Below are 15,792 nucleotides of genomic sequence, written 5' to 3' on the forward strand. Positions count from 1 at the left end.
CTCTTCCTGAAATGGAGAGGTATGTCTATCCAGCCTAGTTTTTAATACTGAACTTTCACTAGGTGTCTCTGAGATTCTATCTTCTATGGTTTGGGCACTTGGATGGTGTTGGCAAGATTATTTCTAACAGTCAAGACAACGTGAAGTGGTCATTGCGCCAAATATGTGCACATTGTTGTTTACTGGACAGAAATTGCCTGGTCTGCTCAGATTCCCCCACCTAGGCTTACCTTACCCCAAACCCCCCAGCTGGCCTGGGTTATGCTATACAAGTCTGGGCAACCTTTCTCCCTTACCAGACCAAAAACCCCGAAGGACAGGAACATCTCTCTCTCTGTAACTACCAAGCCCCACACAAATCAAGGCTTAGTACATGTTGCCAGTGGGTTGTGGTCCATGCGCCCTCCATACACTACTGCCAACACATGCCACGCGTTCATCAACTTACCCTGTTCTCCCTGGGACTCCTTGTTTACTGGCGGAGCAGAAGAGTCAGATCCCTGAGGACCGTCCTCTTCTCTGTAGGAGGAAGAGGCACAGTTAAGTTTAGAAAAGCACTGGATAACTTTTTACACCCTCCTAACTACCAACTGACCAAAGTCTAGAACAAAAAGAAGACAACAAAAAGAAGCAAAGAAAATTCCTAAAGAAATGAAGAGAGGCAGTTCACAGAAGCCATAGAGACACCTTTGTCTTAAAACAAGCAGAAAACAATCTTCAGAACCTTACATACAACCTGCCAAGTTTCTGAGAGTCCTAGTCACACCTCTATCTCTAAGAAAGTGGCATTCTAGTTGGGCACCTAGGGGGTCAGCTGGGGTCTAGAATGTGAAGCCTGCTGCCCACCCCCATCAGTCACTCTGTTCACTCTGTCCCATGCAAGCCCTTCCTCTTACGCCCCAGCCCCTCACACTGCAGCATGAGGGGAAGCAGAGGCCGGTGTGGTCACACTATGTGACGACTGCAAGAGACAAAAGCGATTCAGGGCGGCACCATCTCTGCCCTTTAGATGTGAACTATTTTGATGCTCCAAATCGGAGTCTCAGAAAGCCTAAGAGCCAAGTAAATTTCCCTCCTTTCCCACCCTCTCATTAATCCACACAGCAAATCACCGATTACCTCATTTTCTTTTCTGGACTCTCTGGTGTCTGTGAACGGGAGGCTGGGCTGGAGATGGGTGAGGCACTGGGACGCCTCTTCCAGAGCTAAAAGCCAAACACAAGTCACGTGACTGACCTTGGGAATAACATAGGATCTGACCTTCAACATAATTCGGTGGCTCTAATCCATCACTGTATATAATGTCTCCTTTTCAAGTGACTAAAAAAACATTTCTTTCTGAAGTGGGGCTTCTGAAAAGTGAGTCAATTGCGACTTTTTGAAAGGGTTGTCATTGGCCAAAGTTGGAAAAGTTGCATCAGAAAGAGCAGCTACACTATACTGAGTGTCATGAAATGTTTATAAAATATCATCAGTTCATAAAGATAACACAGCAAGAATCATACTGGTCACCTTTGGAGTTAACTATGACAACAGTGCCTGCTTATTATCCTGCCACTCCTATAGATAGGGTTTGTTCTTCTATCTAGAATTACACAGACCTTCAGTTAACAAATGCAGAGGGAAGGACAGAATTAGAACATCACCATTTTGCCACAATGGACATAGACAAAGGCAAAAAATCGCCACTAAAATCATCAGGTGAAAAGCTCATAGGAACAATAAAGTGAACGATCAGACTGACACCTGAGCCCAGTGGGAGGCAACCACACAGCACGTGCTCCCAATGTGATGCGATCAGAAGTGCACAGCAGCACCTCTGCCCAAATCACTGACCTCGAAACTCATCAAGCCTCAGGAGCCAACTGCCCATTTACAGGGAAAATAGGGATAGAGTAATTGTCAAAATGGCACCATGACGAAAACAAAATCCAGAATGTAGTAAATTCTATAGAACATAATGACTCAGACTTTTCAAAAGTTAAGAAAAAGCGTAGTAGTAGTACCGTTGATCGAGTCTAAGAGAGGCCTGACGTCCCTGCTGCGGGGGAGGGCGCGCGCGGACACCGCCCCAGCCCGTGTGCTCCGCGCCTGCGGCAGCGGCGGTGGCAGCAGCGGCGGGGATACCCGCGTGGGAAGCCTGACAGCTGGAAGCCGCCAGGGGGCGCCGGCCGCGCGGGCTCGGAGCGCCCGGGGAGGCCGCGCTGTGAGGCCGGCGACCTGCCGCCTGCGGCTCCTCGGACGGGCTGAGGCGCTGGGAGCCGGGGCACGGCAGCCGGGATAGCCGGCATCCTGGCGGGGCCCGCGAACCCCGGGGGTGTGTCTGGCGCGCCCCAGGACCGCGGAGGGGTTCTGCCACCGCAGGAGTTTGCCAGGCCGGCTGCCCGGCCTCAGCAGCGTGCCCGGGGAGGCAGAGGCCCCAGTGCACGCGCGCCTCCCGCGGTCGACCCCGCAGTTGCCCGTGACGCGGCGGTGGTTTCCGGCGCGGCTGTGTAGCGGGCCCTGGGAACGCGGACCCCGTCCCCAGGGGACCCACAGGCGGTGGGTGCGTCCCTCGCCCCGCCCACCCCCGGCGTCCCGGCGCCCTGCCCCTGGTGCGGAGCTCCGAGCATCATCGCTCCGCCCAGGCCTGTTAAAAAGTTGATTATTTTTACCCTGTCTGCTTGTTAGGCCGTAAGATACAACCTTGTATAATGCTAAGTCTGAAGCTCTGAGTGTGAATTAAGTCCCCTGAAATGTAAATTTCAGTACTTGTTTTGGTGGCACTTCTTGAACGCTTACTATGGACAGTGTAGACGCATGAACACTTTACATGTACTGCCTCACAACTATCTTATGAAGTAGGTCAAAATCATTATTTCCATAAGTGTACAACCTTACCTTCAGATTTTTTTGTTACATATATTAATTAAATACCTTTAATGCTTTAATACTTTAAAAAAAGGGTCTAAGAGACATGTGAACCAAACACAATGAGTTGATTTTTGGTCCCTGATTCAAAGTAACTGTAATAAGAGAGGGAGGGTAAGAAGGGCAAATTGGAGCGATGATAACTAACATTAAGTCATTATAATTCAGAGGAATAGAGGCATTGTGGTTATTAATGTTCAAAAAGTTTTAAAAGTACACTGAAGTACCAATAGGGGAAACAACGTGTTTGTACTTAAAAACACAAGAGGAAAACCAATTTGGGGTGGGGGTGTTGATGGATCAGGACTGACCAAACACTGTTAACTGCTGGAGCCACATGGAGGTTCATTATGATATTTTTCCTTCCTTTGTGTATGTATGACATTTGATATAAAATTGTAAGAAGGGGCAATGACTATGTATGTCAGGTCTGTTGGGATCACTGATTGAGGAAATGTGTGTACAGTGCTCAGCAGAGGGCCTAGTGCAGAATAGATCCAGGTACAGCTTCGTACTCTTATGCTCCACATTGTCATAACTGCTTAGCCAGGGCCTTCATCTCTTCTATTTGTCATTTATCATTAATGTGTCATTTATATTACTCTAAGAGCCTTCTGTATGGATGAAAACTTATGTCAAATTCTTTCTCCTCTCAAAAACCTCCTTCATGCATGTGTTACTTTTTTTCCAGCTCCTATATATTGGGTGCCTGCTTACTGACAAGCACTGTAATGGGTGCTTTTCAAACATTACCTTCAATCTTTATAACAATCGTTTAGAGATGAGAAAAAGAGAGTTTAAGTCATTTACCTGCCCAAGAGTCTATAGCTACTAAGTGCCAAAGCCAAGATTTGAACCCAAGTCATTCTGGTAGCAAAAGTTGATCTGTTCTCCAGTCTACACTACATCCTTTCTAAAAATAATTATAACCACTTATTTTTAAAACTTTCATTAAATTCCCAGTGCCTAGAGGATGAATTTATGACCCAGTGCAATTCAGACTCATTCTACCTTTTTAATCAAATTAGTACCATATTTTGAATTATTCATCCTCTGTCTATTTATCTATAATAATGGCTCTGTCTTGTGTCAGGTTTCCACATAGGCATTCTGGGCTTTCTAGTTTGTTCCACTGGTCCATAGCGATCATTCAAGGGTTGGTAACTGCTGTTAGCTTAGAGGTGATCTCAGCATCTGACAGAAGGTGGCTAGTAAACACTGCATAATCAACTAATAAATGCAAAGAACCCACTTCTGCCACACCACCAGGTGTGTGTACCTGAGAGATGCCTCCAGTAGAAGTGTAGGAACTGGTAATGGCATTGCGGCTGGACATACGGATGCCACATGCGCACGTGCCCTTCGAGCAGCTCACAGCAGAGGTGCAGGTTTTCTTACACAGCTCGCCATCTGAGCTCTGTGAACTGAGGCCTCTCTTCAGAGGCCCAGGCCTAACAGGGAAATAAAAGGGGAAAACACAGATGTGCTACTGAAAGGCACCAACATTTTTTAAGGCTTCATCCACGGTCACAAAACTGTTCTAACGCAATGGAAAAGGATAATGTTGTTAATTTTACTGTTAATTCAGCTAAACATGTCTCACAAAGTCGGAAAGGGAAAGCTCAGTATTTAAAAAATTAAAAGTATGATTCTATTTATATATACTCTAGGAAACGCACACAAATCTATAGTGACAGAATGGGAACCAATGGATGCCTGGCAACAGGGACAGGATGAGAGGGAGATTTTAAGGCTTCACCAAGGGGCACGGGGAAACTTCTGGCAGTGATGGTGATGTTCATTATCTTGACTGTGGTGATGGTTCCGTGGGAGTGAAATTTAGACAAAATAGTTATTGTGGCAAGTTACTCAAAATGTTCCTCTCTGATTTCAAAGAGGAAAATTTATAGGATAATAATTCTGATAAGGATACATGTCAAAATTGATCAAATGGTACACTTCAAAGAGGCACAGTTTATTTATGTCAATTATACCTCAATAAAGGTGTTAAAAAAAAGTTTAGGAGGAACCAACCACTTTTTCTAAGATTCAAACTGAAACAGAAATTCCCTAAACATCTTTCCTGTGAAATAGTCATCCAACCATTGTGACAGCACAGACAGCTCACTGTCTCCTGGCTGATGAATGTCAACCACAGAGCAGTTTATCCCTGCACTAGATGCAAACATACTTTCTCTTTCACTTACTTCGCCTATGGATCCCATCTGGAGCCAAGCCAATTGTCCTCCTTTCATGTGATAGTCCTTCAGATTTTTGCAGGCCATTATCCTTCCCTCCCTCCAGAAATACACTCCCACCAGGGGTGTATTTCTTTACACCCCTGAGGTTTTTCTCCTCTGAGCTAGTGCTTATGTACCTTTAGAACCCCCTCACCCACCACCACCCCGTGACATCTTGAGTTGCTTCACTCTCTCGCAGTGAATTTCGGTTTGTGTCTGCGGCCCCTTGCAGGGCAGCACAGCCAACCAGCAGCCCTCCGCGGACAGCAGGACTAAGGCATTAGGACCACCACTGACCGGCCTCCTCCTAGTCTTTGTTCTGCTATCACCCCAGGGGAGGAGCATGTTAAGCTTTTTTGGCAGCCGTATCATAGCGCTGACTGAATTTAAAAACATAACTTACCCAAGCCTTTTCACGCACATTTCCAGCCTCTTTCCCTCCCAGCCAGTTCTTCCTCAAATATAATTAAGCTAAAAGGCAGAAATCTCACATTTTTCTTAAATTTTGTACTGCTGCATTCTATCCATTGCAGAAACCTTGTGATTTTTTTGTTACATACTTGGTTATTCAGTGTATCTACAAACCCTCTTAGCCTTAGCATATTTTATGCATATTAAAGAAAAAATAGTAAAAGGAATTAGACAAAATAGTTATTGTGGCAAGTTACTCAAAATGTTCCTCTCTGACTTCAAAGAGGAAAACTTACAGGTCAGTAAGTCTGATAATGACCCTTTCCCAAACAGGAAACCTCACCCAGATGGATTCTCACTTACTCAGGCACAAAAGCAGCAGGGACTCCGTTGGCCACCTCGGGTTTAAAAGCTGAATGGCCACTCCCACTGCTGTCATGGCACCTGTGACAAATCACAAACCCTCAGTTAGATGATAAGACCTCTCCTTTAAAGCATACTCTCATATTCCTGGGATCTTTTACTCTTTCTACAGAACATAGGTTCATGCTAGACAAGAAAAGGTTGCCTCAGATCTCAAAGATTCAGGAAGGTCAATTTATTCTAGGACTGTTCTAATCTAATCAGAAAAGTATAAAAATGCATCAAGACCTTTTGAACTATTCAGGTATACTGATTATTTGCTAACTTCTCACCAGAGCACTGCAATCACAAATTTAATATCCTACCATCTGTAAACTAAAGACAAAAAAACACTTTAGCGACCCACCTACACACATCCCCCAGTGCTCTCACTTAGTTGAGTCTGTAAGAGAAGAACTTCACAGGTCACAGATAAGGGCCTGCGCATGGTGCACATAATCACTGCTCATTCCAATTATGGGAAAGACAACACAGAGCCCTCAGTTATAGGCTCACTGGGGTCTAGACAAATTACCAACCCAGAGAACATGAGAAACTTGTTTTGACCATAAGAATAGTTATTTTCTCTCTGACCTCCACCACACCATCTCTCTCTGCCACTCCTGCTTAGTTGGCTGACATGAGCTCAGACTGCTCACTTGTAAAGCATATCCCTAGTATTCATTACCTGATCTTCCAACGTTACTTCCAATCAATCTTCCAATGAACACACTTGCATTTATTAGTATTTCCTTACCTAATGTCGCCATCTACTCTATCAAAAATGGCCAGCTGTGAACCTGCAGGTTATGGCTAACCTGGTGTAACTGATGAGGACAATGGTTCTATTTCTCAAATGTAGGGCCCACTGTCTCCTCAGAGCATGTTTCCTTGACCACCTTATATAGAGAGCTCCCCCTTTCTCATGACCCTCTTATAGCACTGCTTTTTAAAAATCTTTATATACTTACAATCTATAATTACCCTGTTTCATTGATTGCCCAAGTCCCAGGAGACCTTTGTCTTGCTCACTGCTCTATCCACAGTACCTGGAGTAGGCTCCGGCACATGATGGGTCTTGGAATTTGTTGAGTTACAAGAAAATTCTTAACTGACTCCTTGGAAAGCCACAAGCAGTTCTGCAGCTTACTCAGGGCCTTCAACTTCCTCTCTTTCCATCGAGGAAACAGACTGCTTCCTCTATTTTCATTACATTTTCAAAAATCAAATAATGAAACTGGTTTTATTCTCATTACTCATAAAGCTACCATACTCCAGTCTTCATTGTTCTTTGCTAAGTATTTCCTTCAGCACAAACATGACACCTAAGCTGATGATCACCCAAATAACTGACCACCACAAGGGGAAGACTTTCAGCATTCTCTCAAAATAAAATTTAACACATTTATATCAAAAGTATGAAGCTGATGTGGCCAGTAACTGTCGGCTTTTCTCTAGTACTTACGGAAAAGGTATATTACAAAATGTATGTAACCTGTGCCTAACGAAAGGCATAGTATTAAAGCGCTTGTTACCAAGCTCTTCCATGAAAGCCAAAGAAGAGGACCTGCTGTTCACATACAGGAAGTGGCCTCTGATTCTTTTGGGGAGTGATCTCTCTTTCAACAAATCCCAGGAGCCCCCGTGAGAGGCACGTTGAGTACTCTGCAGGGCATGTTACCTTCTTTTGTCCTCCTGACCAGCAGCAGATGTTTGGTCTTCCTCCTCCTCCACTGTCCTTTTCTTCCTCTTCCAACGTTCGAGGGCAAGCAGAACAGCCTCCTTTGACCACGGGTCTGGGGCCTTAGGGATCTGCGCTGCTCTGTAACAGAAAACAGGATTCTTGCATTAAGATATTCTGATCATGATGCTCCATAGCATGAACTTCAGGCGCTGGAAATCAGAAGCTATCCAACAAGCGAAAGGGTAATTTATACACTCACACAAATGGCCCTTAGCTGTTAAGCTACAGTCTTGGGAAAAACCTAGAAAATAAAAAACTGCTCAATAACTGGAACTTCAGATTTCTCCCTCACATAAGGAGCTTCTTCCTTTCCTTTGGGTTACAGTTATTCTCTCAGATGAACAACTGCAGGAGAATAAAGTGGACACACTGGGAGTCTTTTCCTCCAGCAATGCTTACATTGGAAGACGAGTCAGGTTGCTCCCGGGAGGAGCGATCCTCACTGTCGAAGGCCTGCACACCACTCTGGAACTACCACGAGACAGCACACGCTTCCTGTGACGGCCATTCCAGCACAGCGTGGGAAGCTCACAGGAATACCAGCCCTGATGGATTGGGTATCGTCTTGGACGTGTTATGCCAAAGTGGTGTGGTGAAGTCCCACAGACCCTGTGGAGAATGGGAGACACATTATGGAATCAAGGCAGCTTAGAAGAATGACAGAAAGTTTAAATTCCTTAAGAACCATGTGGGTTCAGTTATTTTCCAGAGAGCTTAAGCCTCTAAGCGATACAAAACACAGCATTTTTATGGCAACTTTCCCCATTCCACCTAAGGGCAGAAAGTGGCAGGTACTTAACAGCTGTCCCTGCAATGGATTCAACAACTTTCAGGGGGAAATTGAAAAACAGCCCACACAAGTCAAACTACAGTGGAAGAAAAGTGTGCATAAGGACGTGCAGGGACAAATTTTACAGGAATCCTTCAATCTCTTATGCTAAGTCATCAGAAATGTACACCCAAAGTCAAACATTTTAAAAACCTGAATGTTCACCTTTTCTAATAAATGTACTTATCAAGAATCTAGTGTTGTCACTGAAGTTTTCAATTTTGTTGTTATAACTCAACTGGGACTAAATGAAAATAAAAGTCTTTTTAATCTGATCATCTTTATCAGCCAAGTTATATCCATTCAGGAGTTTCCTGGGTACACCTCTTTGAGGTCAGCTGATACAATTTATTGGTCCAAAGACAGAAAAGTAACAAAACCTATCAGATTCCTATACTTTACAGACAGAAGATATTCTTACCTGAAGCAGGGATATTTTAAGTGATTTACCAATTATTCTGCTAAACCCATTCTGCATTAACGTTCAGATCTTTAAGAACTGAAAGAAAGATTTGCAACAACGTGGATGGGGCTAGAGGGTATTATGCTCAGTGAAATATGATAGGCAGAGAAAGGCAAGTATCAAATGATTTCACTCATCTGTGGAGCATAAGAACAGAAAAAACTGAAGGCACAAAACAGCAGCTGACTCACAGAACCCGATTGGACTAACAAATACCAAAGGGAAAGGGACTGGGAAGGGTGGGTGGGAAGGGAGGGAGAAGGGGAATAAGGGGCATTAGGGTCAGTATACATGATGTAGGCGGGGAGCACGGGGAGGGCAGTATAGCACACAGAGGAGACAAATTGTGAGTCTACAGCATCTCCCTACGCTGATGGACAGTGACTGTAACGGGGTATAAGGAGGGGGGCACTTGAAAATGGGGGGAATCTAGAAACCACCGTGTTGCTCATGTAACTGTACCCTAATGATACCAAAAAAAGTTAAAAATTAAAAATAAAAGGAATAGAAAAATGACCCAAAAAAAGGAACTGAAAGAAGGGAACAGTTCTGGCAGCACATCTCATAGCAAAGGCTAAAGGGAGGCAGGTGGACGCGCACCAAGGTGTTTGAAGAGGTGAAAAGGGCACAGAACCCACTTAGGACTTGAGAAAAAAAACTTTCAAAGTCAAGTCCTCCTGGGTCTGGGGAGGGTCAGCGTGTCTTACCGGCGATGAGGCCTCCGAGGGGACCCGAGGAAACGAGTGGATACTGACGGGGGAATGCGATCCCGGCGGGCTGAGGGAGCCGGCGGGGCGGGGCTTGCGGGGCGGGCGGGGCTTCCGAGGAAGGCCGGGCGCCGGCTCCTGGCCTCCGGAACGGGGGCGGGCTGCGGGGGGCAGAGCTTGCTCAAAACCCCTCCCATTTGGGAAGATCAGCGAGCTCTTTACGGCGGCGGAGCGGCTTCCGCGGCTCTCACCGCTAGACTGCCTGCCTTCGCTTGCGCGCCTGGGCTAGAGGCGGGCGAGCATTGTGCGCTGGCGGCGCGCGCTCCCTAGTTGCCAGGAGACGGCGCGCGAATGGCAGGCAGCTCGGGGCTCGCGGCTCAGGCTCCCCCAGGCAGCGGTGGCCCCCCCTCTCAGCCAGCTCGGCCAACGCGGCCGCCGCGGGCACCAGGTAATCAGCAGGACACCCGTTGGCGAGACAGCGAAAAAGAAAAAGGAACAGGAAAGGAAAGCATTGAAGTCTTTTATAAAATTCAATTGGTATAATGTGAAGTTTCTGTTTCTTTTTTTCTTTTTTCTTTCTGAAGGCTTCCCAAGAGAAACAATGTGGGTGCTATATTCACCCATAGAATCGAGTTCCCCCCATAACCCATTGCCGCCGCTGTCCATCAGCATAGCAGGATGCCACGGAGTCCGTACTTGGCCTCTCTGAGCTACATTGTTTCCCTGTGAGCCCACACACACCAGGTGCACCAATCATAATACCCCTGAATCCTCTTCTCCCTGCCATACCCCTCCCCTTTGGTAACCGCTAGTCGCTTCTTGGAGTCTGTGTCTGCTGCTGTTTTGTTCCTTCAGATTTAGATTTGCTTTGATTTAAAACTCCACAAATGAGGGAAATCATTTGGTACTTGTCTTTCTCCGCCTGGCTTATTTCCCTGAGGATAATACCCTCTAGCTCCACCCATGTTGTTGCACATGGTAGGATGTTTCCTTCTTATGGCTGAATAGTGTAACATTTTGTATATGTGCAACCTCTTCTCTATCCATTCATCTACTGAGGGCCACTTAGGTTGCTTCCATACCTTGGTTGTTGTAAATAGTGCTGCAATAAACAGACAGATGGTATTCTCACCTGAAGCAGGGATATTTTAAATGATTTACCAGGTATTCTGCTAAACTCATACTGTATTAAAGTTCAGAGCTTTAAGAACTGAAAGAAAGATTTGCAACAACGTGGATGAGGCTAGAGGGTATTATGCTCAGTGAAATATGATAGGCAGAGAAAGACAGTATCAAATGATTTCACTCATCTGTGGAGCATAAGAACAGAAAAAACTGAAGGCACAAAACAGCAGCCGACTCACAGAACCCGATTGGACTAACAAATACCAAAGGGAAAGGGACTGGGAAGGGTGGGTGGGAAGGGAGGGAGAGGGGAATAAGGGGCATTAGGGTCAGCATACATGATGTAGGCGGGGAGCACGGGGAGGGCAGTATAGCACACAGAGGAGACAAGTAGTGAGTCTACAGCATCTCCCCACGCTGATGGACAGTGACTGTAACGGGGTATAACGGGGGGCACTTGATAATGGGGGGAGTCTAGTAACCACCGTGTTGCTCATGTAACTGTACCCTAATGATACCAAAAAAAGTTAAAAATTAAAAATAAAAGGAATAGAAAAATGACCCAAAAAAAGGAACTGAAAGAAGGAAACAGTTCTGGCAGCACATCTCACAGCAAAGGCTAAAGGGAGGCAGGTGGACGCGCACCAAGGTGTTTGAAGAGGTGAAAAGGGCACAGAACCCACTTAGGACTTGAGAAAAAAACTTTCAAAGTCAAGTCCTCCTGGGTCTGGGGAGGGTCAGCGTGTCTTACCGGCGATGAGGCCTCCGAGGGGACCCGAGGAAACGAGTGGATACTGACGGGGGAATGCGATCCCGGCGGGCTGAGGGAGCCGGCGGGGCGGGGCTTGCGGGGCGGGCGGGGCTTCCGAGGAAGGCCGGGCGCCGGCTCCTGGCCTCCGGAACGGGGGCGGGCTGCGGGGGGCAGAGCTTGCTCAAAACCCCTCCCATTTGGGAAGATCAGCGAGCTCTTTACGGCGGCGGAGCGGCTTCCGCGGCTCTCACCGCTAGACTGCCTGCCTTCGCTTGCGCGCCTGGGCTAGAGGCGGGCGAGCATTGTGCGCTGGCGGCGCGCGCTCCCTAGTTGCCAGGAGACGGCGCGCGAATGGCAGGTAGCTCGGGGCTTGCGGCTCAGGCTCCCCCAGGCAGCGGTGCCCCCCCCTCTCAGCCAGCTTGGCCAACGCGGCCGCCGCGGGCACCAGGTAATCAGCAGGACACCCGTTAGCGAGACAGCGAAAAAGAAAAAGGAACAGGAAAGGAAAGCATTGAAGTCTTTTATAAAATTCAATTGGTATAATGTGAAGTTTCTGTTTCTTTTTTTCTTTTTTCTTTCTGAAGGCTTCCCAAGAGAAACAATGTGGGTGCTATATTCACCCATAGAATCGAGTTCCCCCCATAACCCATTGCCGCCGCTGTCCATCAGCATAGCAGGATGCCACGGAGTCCGTACTTGGCCTCTCTGAGCTACATTGTTTCCCTGTGAGCCCACACACACCAGGTGCACCAATCATAATACCCCTGAATCCTCTTCTCCCTGCCATACCCCTCCCCTTTGGTAACCGCTAGTCGCTTCTTGGAGTCTGTGTCTGCTGCTGTTTTGTTCCTTCAGATTTAGATTTGCTTTGATTTAAAACTCCACAAATGAGGGAAATCATTTGGTACTTGTCTTTCTCCACCTGGCTTATTTCCCTGAGGATAATACCCTCTAGCTCCACCCATGTTGTTGCACATGGTAGGATGTTTCCTTCTTATGGCTGAATAGTGTAACATTTTGTATATGTGCAACCTCTTCTCTATCCATTCATCTACTGAGGGCCACTTAGGTTGCTTCCATACCTTGGTTGTTGTAAATAGTGCTGCAATAAACAGACAGATGGTATTCTCACCTGAAGCAGGGATATTTTAAATGATTTACCAGGTATTCTGCTAAACTCATACTGTATTAAAGTTCAGAGCTTTAAGAACTGAAAGAAAGATTTGCAACAACGTGGATGAGGCTAGAGGGTATTATGCTCAGTGAAATATGATAGGCAGAGAAAGACAGTATCAAATGATTTCACTCATCTGTGGAGCATAAGAACAGAAAAAACTGAAGGCACAAAACAGCAGCCGACTCACAGAACCCGATTGGACTAACAAATACCAAAGGGAAAGGGACTGGGAAGGGTGGGTGGGAAGGGAGGGAGAGGGGAATAAGGGGCATTAGGGTCAGCATACATGATGTAGGCGGGGAGCACGGGGAGGGCAGTATAGCACACAGAGGAGACAAGTAGTGAGTCTACAGCATCTCCCCACGCTGATGGACAGTGACTGTAACGGGGTATAACGGGGGGCACTTGATAATGGGGGGAGTCTAGTAACCACCGTGTTGCTCATGTAACTGTACCCTAATGATACCAAAAAAAGTTAAAAATTAAAAATAAAAGGAATAGAAAAATGACCCAAAAAAAGGAACTGAAAGAAGGAAACAGTTCTGGCAGCACATCTCACAGCAAAGGCTAAAGGGAGGCAGGTGGACGCGCACCAAGGTGTTTGAAGAGGTGAAAAGGGCACAGAACCCACTTAGGACTTGAGAAAAAAACTTTCAAAGTCAAGTCCTCCTGGGTCTGGGGAGGGTCAGCGTGTCTTACCGGCGATGAGGCCTCCGAGGGGACCCGAGGAAACGAGTGGATACTGACGGGGGAATGCGATCCCGGCGGGCTGAGGGAGCCGGCGGGGCGGGGCTTGCGGGGCGGGCGGGGCTTCCGAGGAAGGCCGGGCGCCGGCTCCTGGCCTCCGGAACGGGGGCGGGCTGCGGGGGGCAGAGCTTGCTCAAAACCCCTCCCATTTGGGAAGATCAGCGAGCTCTTTACGGCGGCGGAGCGGCTTCCGCGGCTCTCACCGCTAGACTGCCTGCCTTCGCTTGCGCGCCTGGGCTAGAGGCGGGCGAGCATTGTGCGCTGGCGGCGCGCGCTCCCTAGTTGCCAGGAGACGGCGCGCGAATGGCAGGCAGCTCGGGGCTCGCGGCTCAGGCTCCCCCAGGCAGCGGTGGCCCCCCCTCTCAGCCAGCTCGGCCAACGCGGCCGCCGCGGGCACCAGGTAATCAGCAGGACACCCGTTGGCGAGACAGCGAAAAAGAAAAAGGAACAGGAAAGGAAAGCATTGAAGTCTTTTATAAAATTCAATTGGTATAATGTGAAGTTTCTGTTTCTTTTTTTCTTTTTTCTTTCTGAAGGTTTCCTAAGAGAAGTAATGTGGGTGCTATATTCACCCATAGAATCGAGTCCCCCTCATAACCCATTGCCGCCGCTGTCCATCAGCGTAGCAGGATGCCACAGAGTCCGTACTTGGCTTCTCTGAGCTACATTGTTTCCCCGTGAGCCCACACACACCAGGTGCACCATTCAGATTTCCCTTGAATTCCCTGCTCCCTGCCACACCCCTCCCCTTTGGTAACCGCTAGTCGCTTCTTGGAGTCTGTGAATCCGCTGCTGTTTTGTTCCTTCACATTTGCTTTCAGTTAATACTCCACAAATGAGGGAAGTCATTTGGTACTTCTCTTTCTCCACCTGGCTTATTTCACTGAACACAATACCCTGTAGCTCCATCCATGTTGTTGCAAATGGTAGGATTTGTTTCGTCTTATGGCTGAATAGTGTTCCATTTTGTATATGTGCCACCTCTTCTCTATCCATTCATCTACTGATGGACACTTAAGTTGCTTCCATATATTGGCTGTTGTGAATAGTGCTGCAGTAAATATAGGGGTGCATATGTCTTTTTGAACCTTTGATCTTGTTTTCTTTCGGTAAATTCCCAGCTGAGGAAATCCAGGGTCAAATGGTAGTTCTAAGTTTTTTGAGGAACCTCCATACTGCTTTCCTCAATGGTTGAACTAGTTTACATTCACACCAGCAGTGTAGGAGGGTTCCCCTTTCTCCACATCCTTGCCAGCATGTGTTGCTGTTTGTCTTTTGGATGGTGGCAATCCTTACTGGTGTGAAGTGGTATCTCATTGTGGTTTTAATTTGCATTTCTCTAATGGCTAGCGATGTGGATCATCTTTTCATGGGCCTGTTGGCCATCTGTTTTTCTTCTTTGGAGAAGTGTCTGTTCAGACCCTCTGCTCATTTTTTAATTGGATTATTTGCTTTTTGTTTGTTGAGGTGCATAAGCTCTTTATGTATTTTGGATGTCAGCCCCTTGTTGGATATGTTGTTTACAAATATATCCTCCCATAGTGTAGGATGCCTTTTTGTTCTATTGATGGTGTCCTTTGCTGTAGAGAGGCTTTGCAGCTTGATACAGTTCCGTTTGTTCCTTTTTGCTTTCCTTTCCCCTGCCCAGGGAGATATGTTCTTGAAGGAGTTGTTCATGTTTATGTCCAAGAGGTTTTGCCTGTGTTTTTTTCTAAGAGTTTTATGGTTTCATGACTTACATTCAGGTCTTTGATCCATTTCAAGTTTACTTTTATGTGTGGGGTTAGACAATGATCCAGTTTCATTCCCTTACATGTAGCTGTCCAGTTTTGCCAACACCATCTTGCTCTCTTCTTTTGTGGTTTGATGAGTTTCTTTAGTTGTATGCTTATATTCCTTTCTCTTTCTCTTTTGTGTCTTTACTATAGTTTTTTGCTTCGTGGTTACCATGAGGCTTACATGTAACAACTTGCCTTTATAACCACCTATCTTAAGTTGATAACAACTCGAGTTTGGTCCCATTCTAAAACATTTTTACTCTCCTTCCCCCAACATTTTATATTTTTCATGTCACTGTTTATGTCTTTGTATCTTGTGTATCCTTTAATAATTGTGATAATTATTTTTATTACTTTTGTCTTTTAACCTTCATTGTAGCTTTATAAGTAGTTAAAATCGACTACCTCTACTATATACTTACTTTTCCAGTGAAATGTATTTTTCATATGCATCCCTGTTAGTAATTATTGCCCGTTCTGTTCAGTTTAAAGAGATCCCTTTAGTATT

General features: G+C 46.4%; 2 protein-coding genes across 2 annotated transcripts in view; one reads left to right on the forward strand and one right to left on the reverse strand.

Annotated features, from left to right (window-relative positions):
* LOC108400062 (uncharacterized) overlaps positions 1–13,995 on the reverse strand; it is a 55,873-nt gene extending 41,878 nt beyond the window's left edge. The window contains exons 1-7 of the mRNA XM_073214133.1: positions 9,707–13,995; positions 8,107–8,316; positions 7,645–7,785; positions 5,925–6,005; positions 4,190–4,361; positions 1,120–1,205; positions 449–519 (exon numbers count right to left, since the gene is read on the reverse strand). Of these exons, the coding sequence (XP_073070234.1) occupies positions 449–519; positions 1,120–1,205; positions 4,190–4,361; positions 5,925–6,005; positions 7,645–7,785; positions 8,107–8,316; positions 9,707–9,903 (958 nt within the window). The 5' untranslated portion in view covers positions 9,904–13,995. The remainder of the gene's footprint in view (positions 1–448; positions 520–1,119; positions 1,206–4,189; positions 4,362–5,924; positions 6,006–7,644; positions 7,786–8,106; positions 8,317–9,706) is intronic.
* The window catches only part of LOC140843706 (uncharacterized), a 98,245-nt gene that overhangs the window by 62,633 nt on the left and 19,820 nt on the right, over positions 1–15,792 (forward strand). The gene's annotated exons all lie outside the window — the stretch shown is intronic.

This window comes from Manis javanica, chromosome 10 (genome assembly GCF_040802235.1).
Source record: "Manis javanica isolate MJ-LG chromosome 10, MJ_LKY, whole genome shotgun sequence".
NCBI lineage: Eukaryota > Metazoa > Chordata > Mammalia > Pholidota > Manidae > Manis > Manis javanica.